This window comes from Schistocerca serialis, chromosome 2 (assembly GCF_023864345.2).
Source record: "Schistocerca serialis cubense isolate TAMUIC-IGC-003099 chromosome 2, iqSchSeri2.2, whole genome shotgun sequence".
Taxonomy (NCBI): domain Eukaryota; kingdom Metazoa; phylum Arthropoda; class Insecta; order Orthoptera; family Acrididae; genus Schistocerca; species Schistocerca serialis.
The window spans coordinates 745,013,797-745,036,236 of NC_064639.1; the positions used below are offsets into that span (position 1 = coordinate 745,013,797).

Here is a 22,440-nt window from a genome sequence, read left to right on the forward strand (position 1 = left end):
CGGGTCACAGTTGTCTTTACCCGATTTCTGGATATGGACGACAATAGCATGTTTCCATGTTGCAGGTAAGTTTTATTTGTTAAGATGGAGTTGAAGAGTCTGCATAGGAAAGTAATATCGTCCTGGGGCAGCTCATCCAGTCGTCAATGTAGTCGTGTCCTGGGGAATTCTTCACGTTGACGTGCTGGAGACATCTCTGCACTTTATCTTCGTCGCCGGAGAAATTCCTGTGTCGTCTGCTTCGGCTAAGTAGGTGGATATCCATTCGTCGACTGTGGTGACATGATCTGGATCGGGTGGCTGTTCTATAGGCGTAAAGTTGCCTTTTAAGTGTACCGCAGCGGAAGAATATCCGCGAACTCTAAAGGATCACGTAATCCGCGGACGTAAGATTGTCTGTGCTATCGGCGCCGTCGTTAGTGCTTCGTGTCCTGCCTGTGGGCGGTGGTATAAGTCCCTAGTGATAGATGTTTGCGCTGAGCCAGTGAGGAGAATGCTTACGTTCAGCGCATCGAAAACAGGTACAGGAAGTACTGGCGAGACGTGTAACTGTTTAAGACATAAGGAATTGCAGGCACTGGCTGCGAGTGGGCATTGACTGTAGTCAACGGAGAAAGTTGAAAATTCGTGCAGGACTGGGATTCGAACTCCTGTCTCCTGCTTATTCGGCACAGTGGTCTTCGCAACTGCGAGAGCAACACTAGCATTCCTTCCGTCAGAAGCAAATTCTCAACTTCTTCACACAGTTTCTAATGTAGAGCTCCTTGACAACTATCCTCATTGCCCGCGGCTTTTCGTCAATTCTCGTAAGAGTTCGACCTAGTGTGCTTCTGCACTGAAGAGATCATTGGCTGCCTTGCCTCTCCGAAGGAGAGGCAACCCGCAGAACATAAACGTCGTGCCACAACAAGAGTGACAGGAGCCCTTCGAATACTTCAATTTGGGGTAATCGAGACGAATGATACAACCTTTATACACACACGGAGAGTGAGACAGAGAGAAGGGGAGGCGGGGGTAGAGACTGAAGAACGTGAAGTAATCAACTTATACGTGATGGCATAGTGGGAACGCACATCTTCTGCGATACCAACTTCACAAGCATTTCAGATTATGATCAAATACCGTCGCCATCGCAGTATGGTCTCGGTGCGATCTTGAGGAGGATAGGAGTAACCTAATTCCTGCCCGCCCGATTAGCCGGGCGGTCTTACGCACTGCTTACCGGACTCCCGTCCGGCGTGCTGGTCCCCGGCACGAATCCGCCTGGCGGATTAGTGTCGTGGTCCGGTGTGCCGGCCAGTCTGTGGATGGTTGTTAAGGCGGTTTTCCATCTGCCTCGGCGAATGCGGGGCGGTTTCCCTTATTCCACCTCAGTTACACTATGTCGGTGATTTCTGCGCAAACACTTTCTCCTCGTACGCGTACACTATAAGTACTCCACCACGCACGTAAAATTGGGGTTACACCCGTCTGGTGCGAGGCATTCCCGGGGGGAGGGGGATGGCCGGGTGTCCACTGGAGGCCGAACTGTAGAATAACCCTGGGTTCGGTGTGGGGCGGCAGTGGGGTGAGTGGACTGCTGTAGCCTGTTGTGACGTTTTAAACCACTGAGGGTAACGGCTGGGACGAAGCCTCTCCGTCGTTTCTAGGTCCAAATTTCCATCCAATACAATACAACCTAATTCCTCATAAATTTGTTTTGCACAATGCGTGATATTTATCGGTTTTTCTATTTTCCTTTCTTTAAATGGGAATTGTCTATTGTAGAACTTCTTCGATAGCGATTTTTGTTAACTGTTGTACACCAAAAGCATTTTTATCAAGCTACGTCCTGTTCTATAATCCTTCCGACGCCTGAACTTGCTATGAATGTCGCGTTTTATCCAAGCAAGTAGTCGTGGAATACATGACGCGAGAATAAAATTATGAATTCCACACACGCACCCACATGTTCAGTGCGACATGCCACCTCATCGCCTGATGGTCACAGCAAGATACGTTGTCCAAACACCGTGTGATTTCAATTATTTAATATTATCTTACGGAATACGCATATTCTTACTGACTAAACGTAGATGGTAACCTGTTCTTGAAATGAATAAAAAACGGGATATTGTAGGAATCGTTAGTAAGCGAAGGCCACAAAAAACACAACGCGTCACCCAGAAAAGGTATATTAATTTTATTTAACAAGTTGTGCAAGTCGTATTACGATTTCTTTGCCATGTGAAACCTGACATGCTCAAATGAATGCAATTATTCGGCCGAGGTGGCCGAGCGGTTCTAGGCGCTAGAGTCTGGAACCGCGCGACCGCTACGGTCCCAGGTTCGAATCCTGCTTCGGGCATGGATGTGTGTGAAGACCTTAGGCTAATTAGGTTTAAGTAGTTCTAAGTACTAGGGGACTAATGACCTCAGAAGTTAAGTCCCATAGTGCTCAGAGCCATTTGAACCAATGCAGTTATTTATAAGAATCCAAAAAATCGACCATAAATGTTTATTATTTCAAATATGAAGAGTATTAATGTGATATTTAAAATCATGACCTTATGTAGAGCTTCACCATGTCTCAAAATAAATTCTATAAACTGCAGTATAAATTCAGGTACTACTAGAATAGACAGAAAAACATTTCGGTTAACAAATTTTTCAGAATAATACACCAGCCATGAATAAACATTTGTTAAACAAATCAGTTAACATCTGTAAGTCCATCAGATCACAACAGGCAATGGAAAACAATAAAAACAATGTCAAATATAACCTTTACGTCTGAGAGGAAGACTTTTTGAAGTTTCAAAAAAAGATAGTGGTACTCCCCTTAAAGAGACCGAGATTAAGGACAAATAACCAAACACATAATTAGTTACAATGCAAAACTTAGCAAAGAGAGAGCATACCAACGCTAGTAGCTTGTTGTAAGTTGTGATAACTCAGGCTAGTTCCGCAACAGAATGTAGAATAGAATTTACGCAACAACGGCCACGTGCCTTGAACTAAAACAGCAGGTAGTAAAACTGAACCTACAGAAATCATGAGTACCGACTAATTTACACGTAATCAACAAAAATAATATTCATAAACTACTAACGGGGCTCAATTTCGATAGACGGGAAGTCGACAACCCGTCGTGAATAACTACAATTTCAGCAATGTAAGATAGTCAAGTTGCAACTGCTAATCGCTTCAAATGAAATGGGGGTTACGTCAAGCCTAAAACGATATAATACAAATAGCTTGAAGAATCCTACAGCACAGTGTACAGCTCCAAATAACTGTTATTGCGGGTTACACACTAATTACTAACCAAATAAGACCAGCAAGCGCCGATGACGACGGCTCCCTAAGCCCACTTTGGCCGTGAATTCTGTAAACACAAATATAGAAACTTCCTGGCAGATTAAAACTGTGTGCCCGACCGAGACTCGAACTCGGGACCTTTGCCTTTCGCGGGCAAGTGCTCTACCAACTGAGCTACCGAAGCACGACTCACGCCCGGTACTCACAGCTTTACTTCTGCCAGTACCTCGTCTCCTACCTTCCAAACTTTAAAGAAGCTTCTGTAAAGTTTGGAAGGTAGGAGACGAGGTACTGGCAGAAGTAAAGCTGTGAGTACCGGGCGTGAGTCGTGCTTCGGTAGCTCAGTTGGTAGAGCACTTGCCCGCGAAAGGCAAAGGTCCCGAGTTCGAGTCTCGGTCGCGCACACAGTTTTAATCTACCAGGAAGTTTCATATCAGCGCACACTCCGCTGCAGAGTGAAAATCTTATTCTGGAGACAAATATAGAAGTTTCACGACAGACTTCCACGAATTCTGAGTGACGCGTTTCTCTGGCATGTATGTTGGTAGAATAGAGAATCACACACCTGCTTAAGGTCATATTTAACTTTGGCAAATGCTCATACACCATCCAGTCGCAACATAGCTGACAGCACTTGTCCTTGGATGGCCAGCCTCCTGTTATCGAAGGCAAACGACAGAGAGAGAGAGTTCATGCACAATGCCGTTAAGTTGGCGCGGAAGCAAGCGTGCAGGTGGTTGCTTAGCTACACACGGAGTGAGATTGTACAACGCTTATGAATTTATATCGAAGAATCGCAGAGGTCAAGTAACGTCGTGTTGTAGTCCATGTCTTTGAACGTCCAGCTGCATCTCATTAATTGCACTATGTCGTTAGTCGTTACTTCAGGCGGGTCATATTATGAAGTATTCTAAAGCTTTTCAGTTTCTTCTTGTAATTAATGTTTTGTTTTTTGTTTCTGTTGCAGCCGGGGAAAGGGAAATGCATTGCTTCAACATCGACTACTTTCCTAAGGAAGAATACAGCCCGGACCCTAACGACTCCACAATGGCCATCCCATGTAAGTAACGCTCTTGTTTAACTTCTAAATACGACGGCTCATCACAGTGCTTTGCCATTGTTACAATAAAGGATTAAAATAGTAAACATGAGCAGTCACAACCGCAAGAAGCTTCCTTTTTTTTTTTAAGTTAGCAGTTACGGTCTGCACAGTTAGCATTCGGTGAGTCGTAGCTCCTGCTCAGTTTGCAGCCACCGTCTACTATCGTGGTGTGAGGTACGAAGATGGTCTAAAACAGTCCGCTACCGATAACCTCATAAAAAAGAAGCTTCTTGCGATTGTGACTGTTGATGTTAATTTTTTAGTAATAAAAAACCGGTGTACCCCTAGAGAAATGTTCTCAAAAATTAAAGGATCAAAACATTTCAGATTCGAGGATCAGATCGATAACTCAATGTAACCAGCTAATATTGTTCAAAAGACTTGTAGGACAATTGAAACATCTCTTCAGCGCAGATGAAACCTAGTTAAATCTTAAAAACGTTACAAATGCGAATTTCCGCCTACTGTCCCGAGAAGAAATCATCCCTGAATTCTAATCCAAAAGATTAGTAGCTGAAGACAAGCAATCAGTGAATGTTATCTTTAAGTCCAGGTCAGTCATCTGTGTGATAAACACCAACAACAATTCAGCTACAGTTGTCAACAACTAGAAATCTGACACATAAAACCCTTTCCAATGACCTATCCAAGAAAGCAGCTGAAAAGAACAATAAAAAAGAATTTTTGCATACCGTAACCTCAGCACTGCTCCCTATACAACAATTATCGTTGACTTTCAAGAGATTCCTGACTCGGTAGACAGACAATTCTTCTTTGAGATGGTCACTTGGCTTGAACTTAATAACCAAGACATTGAATCCTCTCTAAGGAACATAAATTAACTCTATATCCAGTGTTACATTAATGACTGAGATCGGAACGACATATGGCATAGCCAAGAGAGCTGGGCGTGCAGCTTTAGAGACCAACCTTTTCGAAAGCTTTATTGTCAGCCAGAAACAAGCTTCGTTGATGTGGAAGAAGTCAGTTCCCAACTAGAAAAATTTTGAAGGGGAATTTCCAGTCCTGGATCTAGGCTTACAACAAATGGAAATATCCCGAGTATCTTAATAGGTGGTGGCACTGAACTACTTTCAGTTTATACCACGGAGAATAATATATTCCTAGCCGTGGCTAATAATTCTATCAGCGTGCAGAAAAGAGAGTGAAGACATACAGAATGTACTGCTTGTTGCCTTCAATCAAAAAAAGAAATAGATGTCAGAAGGAATCGTCAGATGAGGATGCATGATGCAGACCATTCCAACTGCAACAGACAGAATGTCATTCAGGAGTGGATGTGAACACTGATTGACAAGTCCAGGTTAAGAAGCAGCTACAATAAAGACAAACTAATAGCCATTTGCATGACTTTTTCAGTAACTCCAGACTCAAGTGTGGAAGGAGCTACATATCTCTCTGCCATTATCACATAGCATTTAAAATAGTAGCATTTAAAGTAGGTAACATATTACAGAGGCGCCAGAATCAAAGCCACAGAAGAAGCCATTTCTCCAAATATTTTGCAGATTGAATAAACCAGAAAATCAGATGTAACTTTACGCTGAATACCACACCACACTGGAAGTAGATCATCCCAAGCTATCTTTTCCTGATAACAAATATTAGATATTTGCGATATTGTAATCCATGTTTATTCACCTACATCTTCGAACACATGATTATTTTGCAATTCACGCTTAAGTATTTGGCAAAGGGTTCGTAGAGCCACCTTCAAACTATTTCTCGCTCGTTCCACTGTCGAATAGAGCGATGTAAAAATGAATACCTAATTCTTTCCTGCGATGTCTGATTTGTTTTATTACGATCGCCATATATTCCTACTTAGGAAGGAGTTAAAAAGATTATTTGGCCATTCCTGCGTCACTCCTCTCTTGTAAGGATCCTACACCGACACTCAGAAATATTGCAGAGCTGCGGTGATGGTTTCACCGTAATTATAATTCCTAACTTTTCGTTGATCGATAACCATAAATGCAACTGAAAAAAGTGTACGTGCTTGAGAAAAAAGCAACAGGTCTTACATACATAATAACATTACTGCCATCGTAACCCTACAAACGTGACAACCGGAGTCATTATTCCCGACGAAACAATATAATCATTAGTACAATGCAGTGTCGTAGATAAAGAATACAGACGAAGTGCGTACTAAGTATCACAATAAACAAACGCATGAAATATTGGATTAGAAACAACATCCTAATAGCGTGTAGCATCCCATTTCATCCTGACAATTGCCGCACTTGTGTGTTGTGTACTTCATGAGACGTAAAAGCGTTGGGGATCCGACCTAACCAATGGACACTCCACCGTCGCGTACAGATCAGAAATAATGGTCTGAGACAGGTCTAAGACGCCCAAATTTCACTCTGTAATGTTTCATGTGATCGGTAGGAATGAGGTCAGATGACCTGACGGCCATAAAAGCTTCCTTTTACTCTGATTCAAGAATAAACATTGATTCTGATAAATGAAATTGAGTTTCCTCATGTTATCTAAACCAGGGTTTCTCAAACGGTGTTCAGCAGAACACCAGTGTTTCACCGGAAGTGAATAAGTGGTCCGCGAAAAACTGTTAATAATGTAGCGGTTTTTTGTCGACATTTTGACAACATTAATTACATTTTTAAATTTTATTTGATTTGTATGTTATTAGATATGATTTACAAATTTGAGTAATCATACACTCCTGGAAATGGAAAAAAGAACACATTGACACCGGTGTGTCAGATCCACCATACTTGCTCCGGACACTGCGAGAGGGCTGTACAAGCAATGATCACACGCACGGCACAGCGGACACACCAGGAACCGCGGTGTTGGCCGTCGAATGGCGCTAGCTGCGCAGCATTTGTGCACCGCCGCCGTCAGTGTCAGCCAGTTTGCCGTGGCATACGGAGCTCCATCGCAGTCTTTAACACTGGTAGCATGCCGCGACAGCGTGGACGTGAACCGTATGTGCAGTTGACGGACTTTGAGCGAGGGCGTATAGTGGGCATGCGGGAGGCCGGGTGGACGTACCGCCGAATTGCTCAACACGTGGGGCGTGAGATCTACACAGTACATCGATGTTGTCGCCAGTAGTCGGCGGAAGGTGCACGTGCCCGTCGACCTGGGACCGGACCGCAGCGACGCACGGATGCACGCCAAGACCGTAGGATCCTACGCAGTGCCGTAGGGGACCGCACCGCCACTTCCCAGCAAATTAGGGACACTGTTGCTCCTGGGGTATCGGCGAGGACCATTCGCAACCGTCTCCATGAAGCTGGGCTACGGTCCCGCACACCGTTAGGCCGTCTTCCGCTCACGCCCCAACATCGTGCAGCCCGCCTCCAGTGGTGTCGCGACAGGCGTGAATGCAGGGACGAATCTCCACGTGTCGTCTTCAGCGATAAGAGTCGCTTCTGCCTTGGTGCCAATGATGGTCGTAGCGTGTTTGGCGCCGTGCAGGTGAGCGCCACAATCAGGACTGCATACGACCGAGGCACACAGGGCCAACACCCGGCATCATGGTGTGGGGAGCGATCTCCTACACTGGCCGTACACCACTGGTGATCGTCGAGGGGACACTGAATAGTGCACGGTACATCCAAACCGTCATCCAACCCATCGTTCTACCATTCCTAGACCGGCAAGGGAACTTGCTGTTCCAACAGGACAATGCACGTCCGCATGTATCCCGTGCCACCCAACGTGCTCTAGAAGGTGTAAGTCAACTACCCTGGCCAGCAAGATCTCCGGATCTGTCCCCCATTGAGCATGTTTGGGACTGGATGAAGCGTCGTCTCACGCGGTCTGCACGTCCAGCACGAACGCTGGTCCAACTGAGGCGCCAGGTGGAAATGGCATGGCAAGCCGTTCCACAGGACTACATCCAGCATCTCTACGATCGTCTCCATGGGAGAATAGCAGCCTGCATTGCTGCGAAAGGTGGATATACACTGTACTAGTGCCGACATTGTGCATGCTCTGTTGCCTGTGTCTATGTGCCTGTGGTTCTGTCAGTGTGATCATGTGATGTATCTGACCCCAGGAATGTGTCAATAAAGTTTCCCCTTCCTGGGACAATGAATTCACGGTGTTCTTATTTCAATTTCCAGGAGTGTATTATAAAAGGTATTAACCTTTTGTTCCAGCAAAGTACCAGCGTTCTCAAAATGTTCCGTTCGTGGATAATTTTGCGAACCACTGATCTAAATCATTCAGAAAGAACTCTAATACGATGGAGTGCCGCAGCCTTGTGATTTTAGGCGCTCCTTGTGTAGCCTATTCATATAGGTGTGTAGTTAGGCGCGATCTTTATGATTACTTAGTTTCCCGCCCAAAACATAAAATAAGGTACTGCTAACCTAACTTCCCTATCCTACGGACGGACAGTTTCTGTGTCGGAGGGGGGGGGGGGGGGGGGGGGGAGCGCACTTGGGCTTTCTGCCCAGAAAGACCAGGGTTCATCCCAAAAAGGGCACCGCCATTTTAGATTTCTTGTCAATGCAAGGGTGAGAGGTGGGGAGGAACATCAGCAGAGTCTGTCATTTTAGAAATTCCCACCATTTTTTGAATTTCCCGCCAAAATTCGAATTTTCTCACCAATAGAGCAGGTGGGAGAGGGGAAGAGGAGGAGAGGGAAAGACGAGAGGGATGAGGCAGGGACCAACGCGCTGGCTGAGGAAAACCCGTGACTTCATATGGGGATGTGAGTAATTAATTCATCAATTTAATTAACTTGACATCAATTTGATAGCAAAATTGCGGTAGGAACCACCTTGCTCCACTACTGGCAGGGATATCATTCCTTCAGAATTTATAAATTGATTGGGGGAAGTGGCAACAAGACGATTAATCACGTTGAAGACATGCTATCAGACATCCGGAAAATATCATCCGCACAAACCGGAACAGAGATGAAAGATTAACTGTGAGAACTATCACTCAGTCTGCTTAACCGCTCATGCAATTAAGTTTCTGAAAACAATAACAAACAGAGGAATAGAAAAGAAAATTGAGAAACTGTTAGATGACGACCAACATGGCATTAAGAGAGGGAAAGGTATCGGAGAGGCAGTTCTTAAGTTACGATTAATCATGGCAATAAGACAAGACACTTTCAAAGGATTTGACACCCTAGACAAAGCGTTTGACAATGTAAAATGGTACAAGATTTTCGAATTTCTCGGAAAAATAGGTGTAATCTATAGGGAAAGTTTAGTAATATACAGTACGTATAAGAACCAAGAGGGAGTAATAGAAGACCAGTAACAAAATACACTTACTAAAAAACGTTTAAGACGGGGAAAAAGCGAGGTTTCACCGATCCTGCTCAGTCTACACATCGAAGAAGCAATGACGGAAATAAAAGAAAGGTTCAAGTTTGGGTATAAAATTCACGATGAAAGGATATGAATTATAAGGATTGCTATCATCAGTGAAAGTGAGGATGAATTACGGGACCTGTTGAATGGAATGAAGAGTAAACCGAAGAATGACGAAAGTAACGAGAAGCAGGCGGTAAACAAATAATAAGTTTAAGTTCAAAATAAGGGACCACATAGTAGACGGAGTTAAGAAATTCTACTTTCCTGTGAACATAACAACGCTTGACCGCTCCGAGAAAGAGGATATAAAATTCTGACTATTCCAGGCAAAGACTGGATTCCTCGATACAAGAAGTCTACTAATAGGGGAGCCCAGATTGATATGTATCCAACTGTTGAGAACGTTTGGTGCAACAGATTGACAGTGGAGAAGTCGTGGTGAGCCGCATCAAAGAAGGCTGATGAGCCCCGCGCCCCTTTCCGAAAAGAAAAGGACCTCGATAGCCGTTGGCCTGGACCAAAGCTTCTTCGGTCTCGAAACAGAGAAAACAAATGTCTCTATGGTGAAATATTCCAGGCAGCTTTCAGACTACCGTTTCCAAACACACAGTAGCAATGCCTTGCGTTATTACTTGTGGTCTAGGACCTAATGCGCATGGTTGCACTATGTTCTGTTACAGATTAGTGTACTCTTCAGAATAATACTAACTTTCTCACAATGAAAGCAGGAACTTCTACAAATACATGGATTATCCATAAATGCTCAGTCAATGACTTTCAGATCTTCACAACTAGCAGACATAGTTTTCCACATGGATGAAATGCAGCAACTAACTGCTTGTTAACTGTTTACAAATAATGCTACGGTAGTTTTTAGGATTACGGGTGATGGTAAAAAGAAGCTGTATAGCGGTCAGATGTTTCCATTCAGTGTTAGGTAAAAAACAGTGACAACTTTGGAAAGGTAGTATCAGGATCAAGTGTGGATGTAAATAGAAACTGTATAACGGTGAGACGTTTCCACTCAATGTTAGGTAAAGAACGCTGAAAACATTGGAAAATTTCTCACAGCCTCTCAGTTAAATAAACATTTGTTTAGTATTTTAATGGGAAGTTGCGTATTTAGGAAGCATAATTTAACACTCATAAAAACAGCCGGATATATTTCCGCTGCGAAGTCTTGCTGCTTTTGATTTACTGACACAAAAAGGCAGAATTTTTAAAAACGTCAGGCAGTCTATGAACTCTTTGTCCATTTCCATTGTCACGGAGGCTGTGATTTATAACTTGAGCTTTATATAATTACCATACAGAGTTATTTCGCGTCGACGGCTCCTAATCCGCAGATTCCATTCCGCGGTGCCCTCCACAGATTCCTGGCGGCCGCTCTCCGCAGGAATGACCACTCGCCATCCATTTCCTGCTGACAGTGACGTATCGCCACGGACGTGTCGCGTTAGGCGTGTGATGTATTGAATTCGGCAACGAAGAGCAGTGTTACATCTTTTTAAAAAATTAGCCTATTCGATATCGGAAAACATTTCATTGCGGCTGGGAAAAAGCAGATAAAAGAATGAATTCCGGCATATGATTGGAATTATATATCACACTTTGTCAGTGTAAATCTGTTGAACTTGTTACGTGTGTAAATACGTTGAACTTGTTACTTGTGATGGAAGACCACAACAAAAAGTTATTCAGTTTGCACAACATTTGTAAATTAAGGCTTACCAGTTCCTGATGCAGACGCACATTTTCAGAAAGATTCTCCCATGCTTATTTCTTTCCCCTGCTTCTCCTTATTCTCATTCACTCTCATTCTTATCCCAATGCTATATCTTCAGTTGGTATTGATGATAATGTTACCATTTAAGTCTCCGATTTTACCGCCTGTTTCATTATATATTATCTTCACCTTTTTCAAACAAAGTCTGTAGGCTGAAGAGCGGCATACTACGCTGCTGTCAGCCCACCCCCTTGGGGGGGAATCGAAATTCAATAAAGAAAATAAAAAGGCTTTGTATGTCCTCTGTTATGCCAGTCTCGCCTGGATATTTGCCTCCCCCCCCCCCAAAAAAAATTGTTTAAGTCCCTCCAGATCCTTGAGTGTCATGCACTCCGCCTCGCCTTCTGTATACGCCACCTGTCCCCCACCCGGATCCTCTATGACCTCATTCCTTTCCTCCATCTGCTCCTATTCCTTGAACATATACGCATACTCTACACCTGCCGCCGCCTCGATCCCCCTCACCCCCTTGTTGCTCCTCTCCTCTCCCCTCCCCACCCCTGCCTCACCTTCACTGTTGTGTCCCCCCTACCCTCCATCTCTACACCCTTCATCTCCTTTCCCAAGGTGGCTTCAATCAACTCCCCCTCCCAGATGATGCCCTCTCTCTCCCTCCATTTATCCCTCCTATGATCCTCACCCCCCCTCCTTTCCTCCATCCTTTCCCTGGGCTCCCTCTTCCCCCCCTTCCATCCCGTTTTCTCCCCACCTAACCTCTCCCTCCCCCCCTTCTCGCCCCTTTTGAGACCTTTTGTATTCCTCTCCTCTGCCTTTCCCCACTCCCTGTTGCATCGGCCCAGCACCCCCCCCCCCTCTCTTATGGGCCCTCATCCTCCATTGGCTCCTTCCCACCCTCCCCCTTTCGTTTTTCCTCTCCTTCCCCCTTTTTATTTTCCCATCATCTGTCCAGTTTCCCCCCCTCTCGGCTGTGGTATGTCATTGTGCCAACTTTTTAGTGCAGTGTTCCAGTGAATGTTCAGTGTTTGTTCGTCCTTCCAATGTGTTACGAACAGAAACCATGCTGTCGCTGGGTGTGAATTTTATGTCTTTTGCGAACAGAAACCAGGCTGTCACCGTGTTTTATAACTGTCTGTCTGTTATTTTCCTGTCTGCATATATGTATTTTATTAGCATCATCATCCCTTTGTTCTATGTTTTAAGTTCCATGATTTTTTCGCCTGTTACCATTTAAGTCTCCAATTTTATCTCCTGTTATTATTCTTTACTATCTTCATCTTTTTAAAACAAAGTCTGTAGGCTGCTGCCAGCCCGGCCCCTTCGGGGGGAATCGAAACTCAATAAAGAAAAAAAAAGTCGTTGTACGACCAAAGCAATTCTCAATAAGTAAATTTCCTTAAATTATTATATGAACATATACTTCGTGTGCAAATCAATTTATCCATGGCTAGTGAATCGTAACTTGATAACATCGGAGATCAAATGTACCCATCCCTTCCAGTGTCCACACTTCACGATTAATTGTGGCGCCTCGATTTTGATTATGAAACAGCGATTAATATTTATTATATATCAAACTTTTTCCGTAATTAGGACATTAATCACTCCAGATGTAATACTGTCCAGTTCATCACCAGACTACTGATATAATGTGTTCCCTTGTATACAGGGTGTTACAAAAAGGTACGGCCAAACTTTCAGGAAACATTCCTCACACACAAAGAAAGAAAATATGTTATGTGGACATGTGTCCGGAAATGCTTACTTTCCATGTTAGAGCTCATTTTATTACTTCTCTTCAAATCACATTAATCATGGAATGGAAACACACAGCAACAGAACGTAACAGCGTGACTTCAAACACTTTGTTACGGGAAATGTTCAAAATGTCCTCCGTTAACGAGGATACATGCATCCACCCTCCGTCGCATGGAATCCCTGATGCGCTGATGACGCCCTGGAGAATGGCGTATTGTATTACAGTCGTCCACAATACGAGCACGAAGAGTCTCTACATTTGGTACCGGGGTTGCGTAGACAAGAGCTTTCAAATGCCCCCATAAACGAAAGTCAAGAGAGTTGAGGTCAGGAGAGCATGGAGGCCATGGAATTGGTCCGCCTCTACCGCCTCTATCAATCCATCGGTCACCGAATCTGTTGTTGAGAAGCGTATGAACACTTCGACTGAAATGTGCTGGAGCTCCATCGTGCATGAACATGTTGTGTCGTACTTGTAAAGGCACATGTTCTAGCAGCACAGGTAGAGTACCCCGTATGAAATCATGATAACGTGCTCCATTGAGCGTAGGTGGAAGAACATGGGGCCAAATCAAGACATCACCAACAATGCCTGCCCAAACGACCACAGAAAATTTGTGTTGATGACGTGATTGCACAATTACGTGCGGATTCTCGTCAGCCCACACATGTTGATTGTGAAAATTTACAATTTGATCACGTTGGAATGAAGCCTCATCCGTAAAGAGAACATTTGCACTGAAATGAGGATTGACACATTGTTGGACGAACCATTCGCAGAAGTGTACCCGTGGAGGCCAATCAGCTGTTGATAGTGCCTGCACACGCTGTACATGGTACGGAAACAACTGACCGAGCGAGGTGGCGCAGTGGTTAGCACACTGGACTCGCATTCGGGAGGACGACGGTTCAATCACGTCTCCGGCCATCCTGATTTAGGTTTTCCGTGATTTCCCTAAATCGTTTCAGGCAAATGCCTGGATGGTTCCTTTGAAAGGGCACGGCCGATTTCCTTCCCAATCCTTCCCTAACCCGAGCTTGCGCTCCGTCTCTAATGACCTCGTTGTCGACGGGACGTTAAACACTAACCACCACCACCAACTGGTTCTCCCGTAGAACTCTCCATACAGTGACGTAGTCACCGTTACCTTGTACAGCAGCAACTTCTCTGGCGCTGACATTAGGGTTATCGTCAAATGCACGAAGAATTGCCTCGTCCATTGCAGGTGTCCTCGTGGTTCTAGGTCTTCCCCAGTCGCGAGTCATAGGCTGGAATGTTCCGTGCTCCCTAAGACGCCGATGATTTGCTTCGAACGTCTTCCTGTCGGGACACCTTCGTTCTGGAAATCTGTCTCGATACAAACGTACCGCGCCACGGCTATTGCCCCGTGCTAATCCATACATCAAATCGCCATCTGCCTACTCCGCATTTGTAAACATTGCACTGACTGCAAAACCACGTTCGTGATGAACACTAACCTGTTGATGCTACGTACTGATGTGCTTGCTGCTAATACTGTAGAGCAATGAGTCGCATGTCAACACGAGCACCGAAGTCAACATTATCTTCCTTCAATTGGGCCAACTGGCGGTCAATCGAGGAAGTACAGTACAGACTGACGAAACTAAAATGAGCTCTAACATGGAAATTATGCGTTTCCGGACATATGTCCACACAACATCTTTTCTTTATTTGTGTGTGAGGAATGTTTCCTGAAATTTTGGCCGTACCTTTTTGTAACACCCTGTATATTTTCTCCATGTGTAACATATTGAGAAGGAAAGGAAACAGGTATGTTAGTTCTAAGTGAAATGTATTTGCAATTGCGAATGCGGACAACCATCAGTTGTTTAAGGGAATGAAGACAATGAAAAACTCTGCCCGACAGGGACTTGAACCCAGGTATCCCGCTTTACGCGAGCGGTCACCTTAACATGTTTAGTTATCCGTGCTCTGTACACGTCCAGACCCAAACTTCCGTATGTCGTCGTTCGTGCATCACAAGCGGTACTCGTACACAACATTATGTAATTCCCGGACAGGGGAAGACAATTTAATTGGAAATCACTCCCCGGTGTCGGCGGATAAGTCGGATACTGCAGCGTCTGTGTTGTTGAGAAGAACGATGCCATGCTCCTTGGGACACGCATTGCAATATCGTACTCTGGTGCTAATGCAGCAGGCACAAAATTATAAATCGCCTGCAGAGAAGTTCTTAACAACAGAAGTTAATTCCCTAGGCTTCCACCTGTGCAGCTCACCATCAGACAACAGTTTAGGGAGTAATTTGTTAAAAAGCTCCAAAATAAGGCCAATACATTGGAACTTCCTCCCACGGCCTCCGAGCCATTTTCGACCATCGTTACAACTTACAATCGAACAAGGGTCAATTAGAGGCAAAGCTTTCTCGCGCAGCTACAGTTGCAGCCAATCGGGTGAGTGGGCGAGGGACCACGTGCTGGACGTGGGGGTTGCGAGCAGAACTTCAGTTGGGAATGGGGCTCGCTTTCTTAGCTCTTAGCTCTCGGCTCGACAGGAAGAATTTCTCTGTCCATCTCCTTTCGTACTGAATTTCGAACTCAGATTTATCATCGATCCACCATTATGACCCCTCCGACTGGTGACTTGTATGCCTACCCTAGTGCGCGCCCATTGTTACCCGTCATTTCAGTAAACATATTGATTCTACCTCTTCAACAATAGTTTCTCTTACTAGCATTTCCGAAGGTCCACATGTGCTGACTCGCACGCCAGACATCAGGTACACGCCACCTCTTATAGACCAAGCACTTGCTGCTACAGCCTGCTACACTAGCTGCAGTCATTACGATCTTCATTAACAGAACATCACTAGGAAGACGGACAGGTTGAAGATCTTTCAAAACGTAACAAGCTATACTGCCTCCAAAGAAGAGTTCCAGAACCTCGAAACACTCTTTTGGTACACTGAGTACAACTTACTAATAGCATAACTATCAGCTTAAAAGGAAGCTGCACGCCGGCAACGACGCGTATTGTCGATGGCAACACCAAAAAATCTGGGTATGTGCGAGTGGGGCTCACGCAGCGATAATTTAATTATGCGTGTAAATAGATATTCCACACCGGGAATCAAGAATTCCGCCGATTATTGCCTGTTATCGATATCATTATTGGCAAGGTATTAAATTGTGTGACATAAATGCTCGTATTTTTTTTTACTGTATTGACTTTGAAGCCATAATTTTTTACACCGCCGACAGACCATAGACCGTAGTATGTGACATAAGTGTCACTTTCATACATCTTCCTGTTCCTGAGAAAAGACAGAGAGACAGGCAAACATACTATGGGATGGCAAATAATAAAAATGTTGTCCTCTGAAATAATTACAAATCCTGAGTAGCACTTGCAGTCTACGTCGTCAGTTATTTGCTGGATGTATTCATGTATTCCAACGTCTGTCTTCCTCTACAGTTTTTACCTAGAGGTGTACAAATTCCCCTTGCAGCCTGCTTGCCCCTAGCTCCTCTGCAACCATTCATGCAGGTCAGCCTGCCGCGACGTAAACACAAGAGTGCGCGTGTACTGAGGCATAGTGGGTAATGCGGCCGACTTGGGCTCCCGCAAGCCCGGGCTACCTGGGTTCCCGCAGGCCTGCCAAGCTTCACGGGACCCGCTCAGCTTGCTGCGCCTGACAACAGGTTGCGCTGTCAAGCTACCGTGGCTAGAGTAGCCAGGTAGTTAGCCCGCAGTTCATTTATCGCAACGGTGGGGGCAGCACAATGAATAGGTCAAACTTTAGTGAGATTGAAAAAAAATCGACAACTGGCGAATACATTCTGGTAACGAAACAGAGCACAGGTCCCGCATGGGAATCGTTTTCGTGTGTTTATGAGGTCGCTACTAATAAATCGGTAGGTGTGTCTCAATGCAAACTATGTAAAATGCTCTTTAGTACTTATTCGGGAACCTCGAGTATGTTGCGACATGTGTGCAAATTTGACAAGCAGTTCCCTCACTCCGTAAATACTTGAAAGAGGACAAAGATTTAGTGGCCGAAAAGTGCGTCGTAATGTGTGCTAAGGATCTGAGACCATTTAGCAGTTTATAAGGAGAAGGATTTCTTAATTTAGGGCAGACACTGATCGACATAGGTAAAAAATATGACTCAGTTGATATTAAAAATATTATGCCTTCCCGAGTGACAGTAGCTAGGAAAATTCAAACCTTAGCTGATAAAGTGCGCAGCAAAATGCTCCCAGATATAGTGCATGCGATTCGTTCTGGTATATGTGCCAATACAATTGATCTATGGTCAGGCAATTACAAAGGGGTGCATTACATGTCCGTGACAATGCATTACATAAATTCAGCCTGGCGTTCGAATAAATATGTACTGATGTGCTCTGCGTTTCCTGACAGCGCAAAAACTGGCTCGAATATTCGAAACGAGTTGGAAGATCGCTTAGAAACTATGGGTGTTTCTCGTAAAGACATTGCCCAAATTACGTTTGTCACAGACCAGGGCAGTAACATTGTCAAAGCTCTCGAAATATATCAGCGTCTTCCATGCATGACTCATAGTATAAACACAGTCTTGAAACATGTTCTGAGCGAACAGTTTTTGAAAGAAAATGTTCCAAATCTATTAGCCATTCTTAATACAGTGCGGGCTACGGTTTCCTGCTTCAAGAGAAGAGGTCTCTGTGTGAGACTGAACTCATCTTTAAAGCAGTGGGTTTCAACTCGTTGGAATAGTTATTTTGACATGGTTGTATCAGTCCATTCTCAGATTGATTCAGTGAAGGCTGTCTTACATAACGAAGGTGCCTCTGATAAGATGCTGGGTTATGACCACCATATAACTGGCCAGCTTATAGCCGTTTAAAGAAGCCACAGTTTAACTAGAGGATGACAAGGAGCCAACCCTACATTTAGTTCTACCGTGGTTTTATGCCTTAAAAGCTCACTGTACTGTACGGGATAGCGATGAAAATGTTTGTGATTTTATTCCATCTGAATATTATAGAACCACTTGTGAAATATATATGTTGATAAAATGTATTTTCAGGACATGAAACCTTTGAAACAAGCCGCCAGTACCTTCCTAGAACAGAAAATGTGCGTTAGCATGTTGCATAAAATTGCAACGTTTATGTTAAGAAAGTTAACCGAGGATAAAAAAATTGATGTTTACCAAGCAGCACGACAGATGTTTTCATCTACATGTACATGGGTACTCTGCAAGTCACACGCAAGTGCTTGGTTGAGGGTTCATCGAACCACTTTCAACTTATTTGTCTCCTCGAATTTCACGCGGGATAAAACACCTACATCTCTCCGTCTGAGCGCTGCTTTTTTGTATTTTATTCTGATGATCATTTTTACAATGTAGATGGGACTCAACAATATATCTTCGAATTCGGAGGTGTAAGTTGGTTACCGAAATTTCATATATAGATCTCGCCACGTCAAAAACGCCATTGTTGTAATGATTCCCACCCCAACTCCTGTACAATTTCCGCGACACTCTTTCCCCTGTTTCACGATAATACCAACGAGCTACCCTTCTTTAGACTCTTCGACCTCCTCCATCAATCGTACCAGAAAAGGCTCTCCAACTGCGTAGCAATGCTCCAAAAGAGTGTTTTGTCATTAAAACGCCAACAACATTTTCTGTGTGTCCATTCCTATTTAAGAAGGTCGTAACTGTAATCAGAGGTATTAAGTAGCATCTACGGCCTTTAGATTTGACTGGTTGATCTTGTAAACGATGATTAACGGACTTAGTTTAGTACACACACGGATAACCTCGCTCTTTTCATTATTTATTGCAAACTGCTAATTTTCACACCAAAAATATATATCTTATTTAAATAGTCCTGCTGTTAGTTTTGATCTCCTGGTGACTTTACTGGACGATAAATGACAGCATCATCTAAAAACTATTATAATTTCAACTATGTGTAGTACGATCTTCACATTATTCTGCAAATATTAATTGGAACCTGTATAGCTTCAGTACAAGTGCCCAATCACAGCACCCAAGAAACAAACCCAGGACCGTACAAAATGGCGAAATTTGAGGACTGGGCAGAAGGGTCTCCTCTCCTACATGATGAAGTCAGCAGATACTTGCAAGAACACTGTGTGAACGAGGGAGATATTCTACAGTGGTGGAAAAATAACTCCCAACGACTTCCTCGACTTGTGTCTGTGGCAAGAAAAATTTTAAATATACCAGCCACTAGTGCCTCTAGTGAGAGAATGTTTAGTTGCTCTGGAAACTTAATTAGCGAAAAACTGTCACGTCTTAATGCAGACAGACTTAACGATTTCGTCATAATTAATTCAGACACTAATCAGCAGACACATTAAGAATGCAGTAGAACATTAAACAGGAAACTATGAGTTTGAGTGCAAATTTACTAATTAAGAGTGCAGTTTTCTTTCTTGTGATTTGTGGGCGTCAATTTCTGAGATAGAAATTTTGTAATGCATACAGTTCATTTTTATTTTAGACTAAAGTTTTTGATTTCAATCCTCCCAAGTGACATTTATTATTGTTTGTATACCATTTTCTGTTACTTGTGTTTGCAAAAGTAGCCAAATATTTTTAGGTTTATCTGGTTTGGCCTAAATAATGCTTTCAGGGGAACTGAAGGAAAATTTGTAAATATTTTATATTCAAAAGTGTTCTGCCAAATAAAACATTCATTTGTGGATTAAGGTAATGCACATTAGGAGTTTAAATTACAATTTATTTTGTTGAGTTCCACACACATTGCCGTGATGACTGGGTGTTGTGTGATGTCCTTAGGTTAGTTAGGTTTAAGTAGTTCTAAGTTCTAGGAGACTGATGACCATAGATGTTAAGTCCCATAGTGCTCAGAGCCATTTGAACCACACACATTGCGAAATGTAATTTTATTCCTGTATTTCTATATTAAGGGGAATCCCACAAACAGGGTCAAGATGCTGAAGACCTAGACACTACAAATGCTTTTAAAATGAAGAGCGTCTTTTTCCGCGAATGTATTATAGTAGGAATATAATGGAAACTCTGAGCACTCTCCACAGCGTCTACGTCTGCCTCATGAGGGTTCAGACTCGTCGTTTAGGGTGCGTCATGAGGGTCCGAACTATGGTCCCTCCTGACGCAGACGTAGACTACAAGTGTGGACTTTCATGACGCAAACGTAGAAGCCGCGAAATTTGGCTCGGAGTCGCCATTGTATTCCCAGTACTATAGTTTTTAGACGAACTGGATACGAAACAAGTGCTTCGATTTTGTTAAAATGCATTTTGGCAATTTAGAATGATTTTGCCAACTTCGAATGAATTCACAGAACCAGTAACATACATTCTGGAAAAGTAGTTAAATATTTGTATAACTGGTGTCATACTTGGCTGAAACATACTAAAGTTAAAGAATCTAGACTTCCAAAATCTTAATTTGGTTCTCATTGCAGTACAGTGGTTATCAGGGGCGTAGATAATTTATTCTTCTGGGGAGGGGACCAATCTTCTTTCGAGGGGATGGAGGTTCACTTCTTTAGTACAAATATCCATCCGTTTCAGTGTTGAAAACTGCAACACAGACTGCATTGCGTTCCACTAAAACAAAAAACACTAGATTCATGGGCAGAGGGGGGGGGGGGGTCCCCCCCCCCCTCCCCGTTATCTACGCCCCTGGTGGTTATCTATAGCCTTTAGTGTGCAAAGGAGCTCCATTTTCAGTGATTGTTCTGCTTGCTACACAAACCTGTTTGAGATGTGATTTGATGGTGGTTCGAATTGAGAATATCTACTACTGAGAGATTGTGAAGTCTCGAAGAAATCCTTTTATATTTGACAACCAGCTGAAAACCCTGCGTTGCCTGGGGATTTATTTATTCCATACTGTCGTAGTCCATCTTCCCTCCCCTACTTTCTCTCTATCCGTTTATTTCTCTCCCACTATCACTCTGTTCACCTCCCCCCCTCCCCATCCCTTGGCCCGCCACCCCCACCCTCTATCCTTCTCCTCGTCCTCTTTCTGTTGGACTCCGCCACCTCAGTTCATCTCCTCTTCACCTATCTATGAAAACTCATATATATCAGTCAACTTTTGTGGCTATCAGTGAAGCAGTGTCAAAGTTTATTGCTAGGTAGCATTTACTGTAATACTTTTTGATACGCAGCATTGATAGTTTTGTTTTCTGATGCGTAAAAAAATTATGTTGAAGGTGTCTCGACAGCGGAATATGCGACATAGAATTGGCCAAGTGAAAAACATGATTTTCAAGATTGATGCCACAAACATATAACGACTGCCCTTGCGATTTATCTACCGACATGGCAAATGAAAGCTGCACTGGAAATTATGACCGTTTAAAGTCGAATGGCATGTCGGTCGGAATCATAGTCATACGTGGAATCAAACTGTCTTCACCTTTGTACTTTCCTTTTAAAATTGTGGCATCCATTACGTTGTTCTTTAATTTTTTCAGTGCATGGCGGGTGCCATTACAGAGACGTGGCTGGTTTACCTTTCGTAACATAGTGATTGCCGATCCGACTTAATTGCAGATTGGGAGGCGGTAATCCGGGCAAATCCAGCGAATTTAAAAATTCCGTAGGATAGTTGACTACATCATTTTGGTTAGTAACGGAATAAACCGACTTGTATTCATCAATTCGCCAGGTATCATATTTTGAATCTGAAAAGTAATTTCGTTAACATCAAGGCTTTTTGCAGCCAATATAACACGTTCGCTCAACCAAATATGGTTTGCAGCTGTTAAACGACATTTGCTGTGCGCGAATTGTCAAACACGATGACTGTGAATGTGTCAGACATCTATCAAATTTCAAAAAGATCATAGACATCTCGTTTAAAAAAATGTATGTATATATACATATATAGACACACATATACACATATACATATGTACATATACATACATATATATATATACATAAATACACACACACACACACAATTATATATATATATATATATATATATATATATATATATATATAAAGATGCACATGGAAATATTCAAAAATCTTCTCCATGGAAACATGTGTACATAAGTCAACTTTAACTTTCATGGTACCCTGCAAACGATGCCAAAATCTTTTGTAAGGTACTCTATTCCATGCACTGTCCGAAATATTATGTAGACAGTGATGATCCTGTTGATGGTCAAGTGTGCAAAATTTCTTCAAG

At 43.3% G+C, this 22,440-nt stretch overlaps 1 protein-coding gene across 1 annotated transcript in view; it reads left to right on the forward strand.

Annotated features, from left to right (window-relative positions):
* LOC126456380 (uncharacterized) overlaps positions 1–22,440 on the forward strand; it is a 236,133-nt gene that overhangs the window by 28,457 nt on the left and 185,236 nt on the right. The window contains exon 2 of the mRNA XM_050092134.1: positions 4,268–4,360. Within this exon, the coding sequence (XP_049948091.1) occupies positions 4,268–4,360 (93 nt within the window). The remainder of the gene's footprint in view (positions 1–4,267; positions 4,361–22,440) is intronic.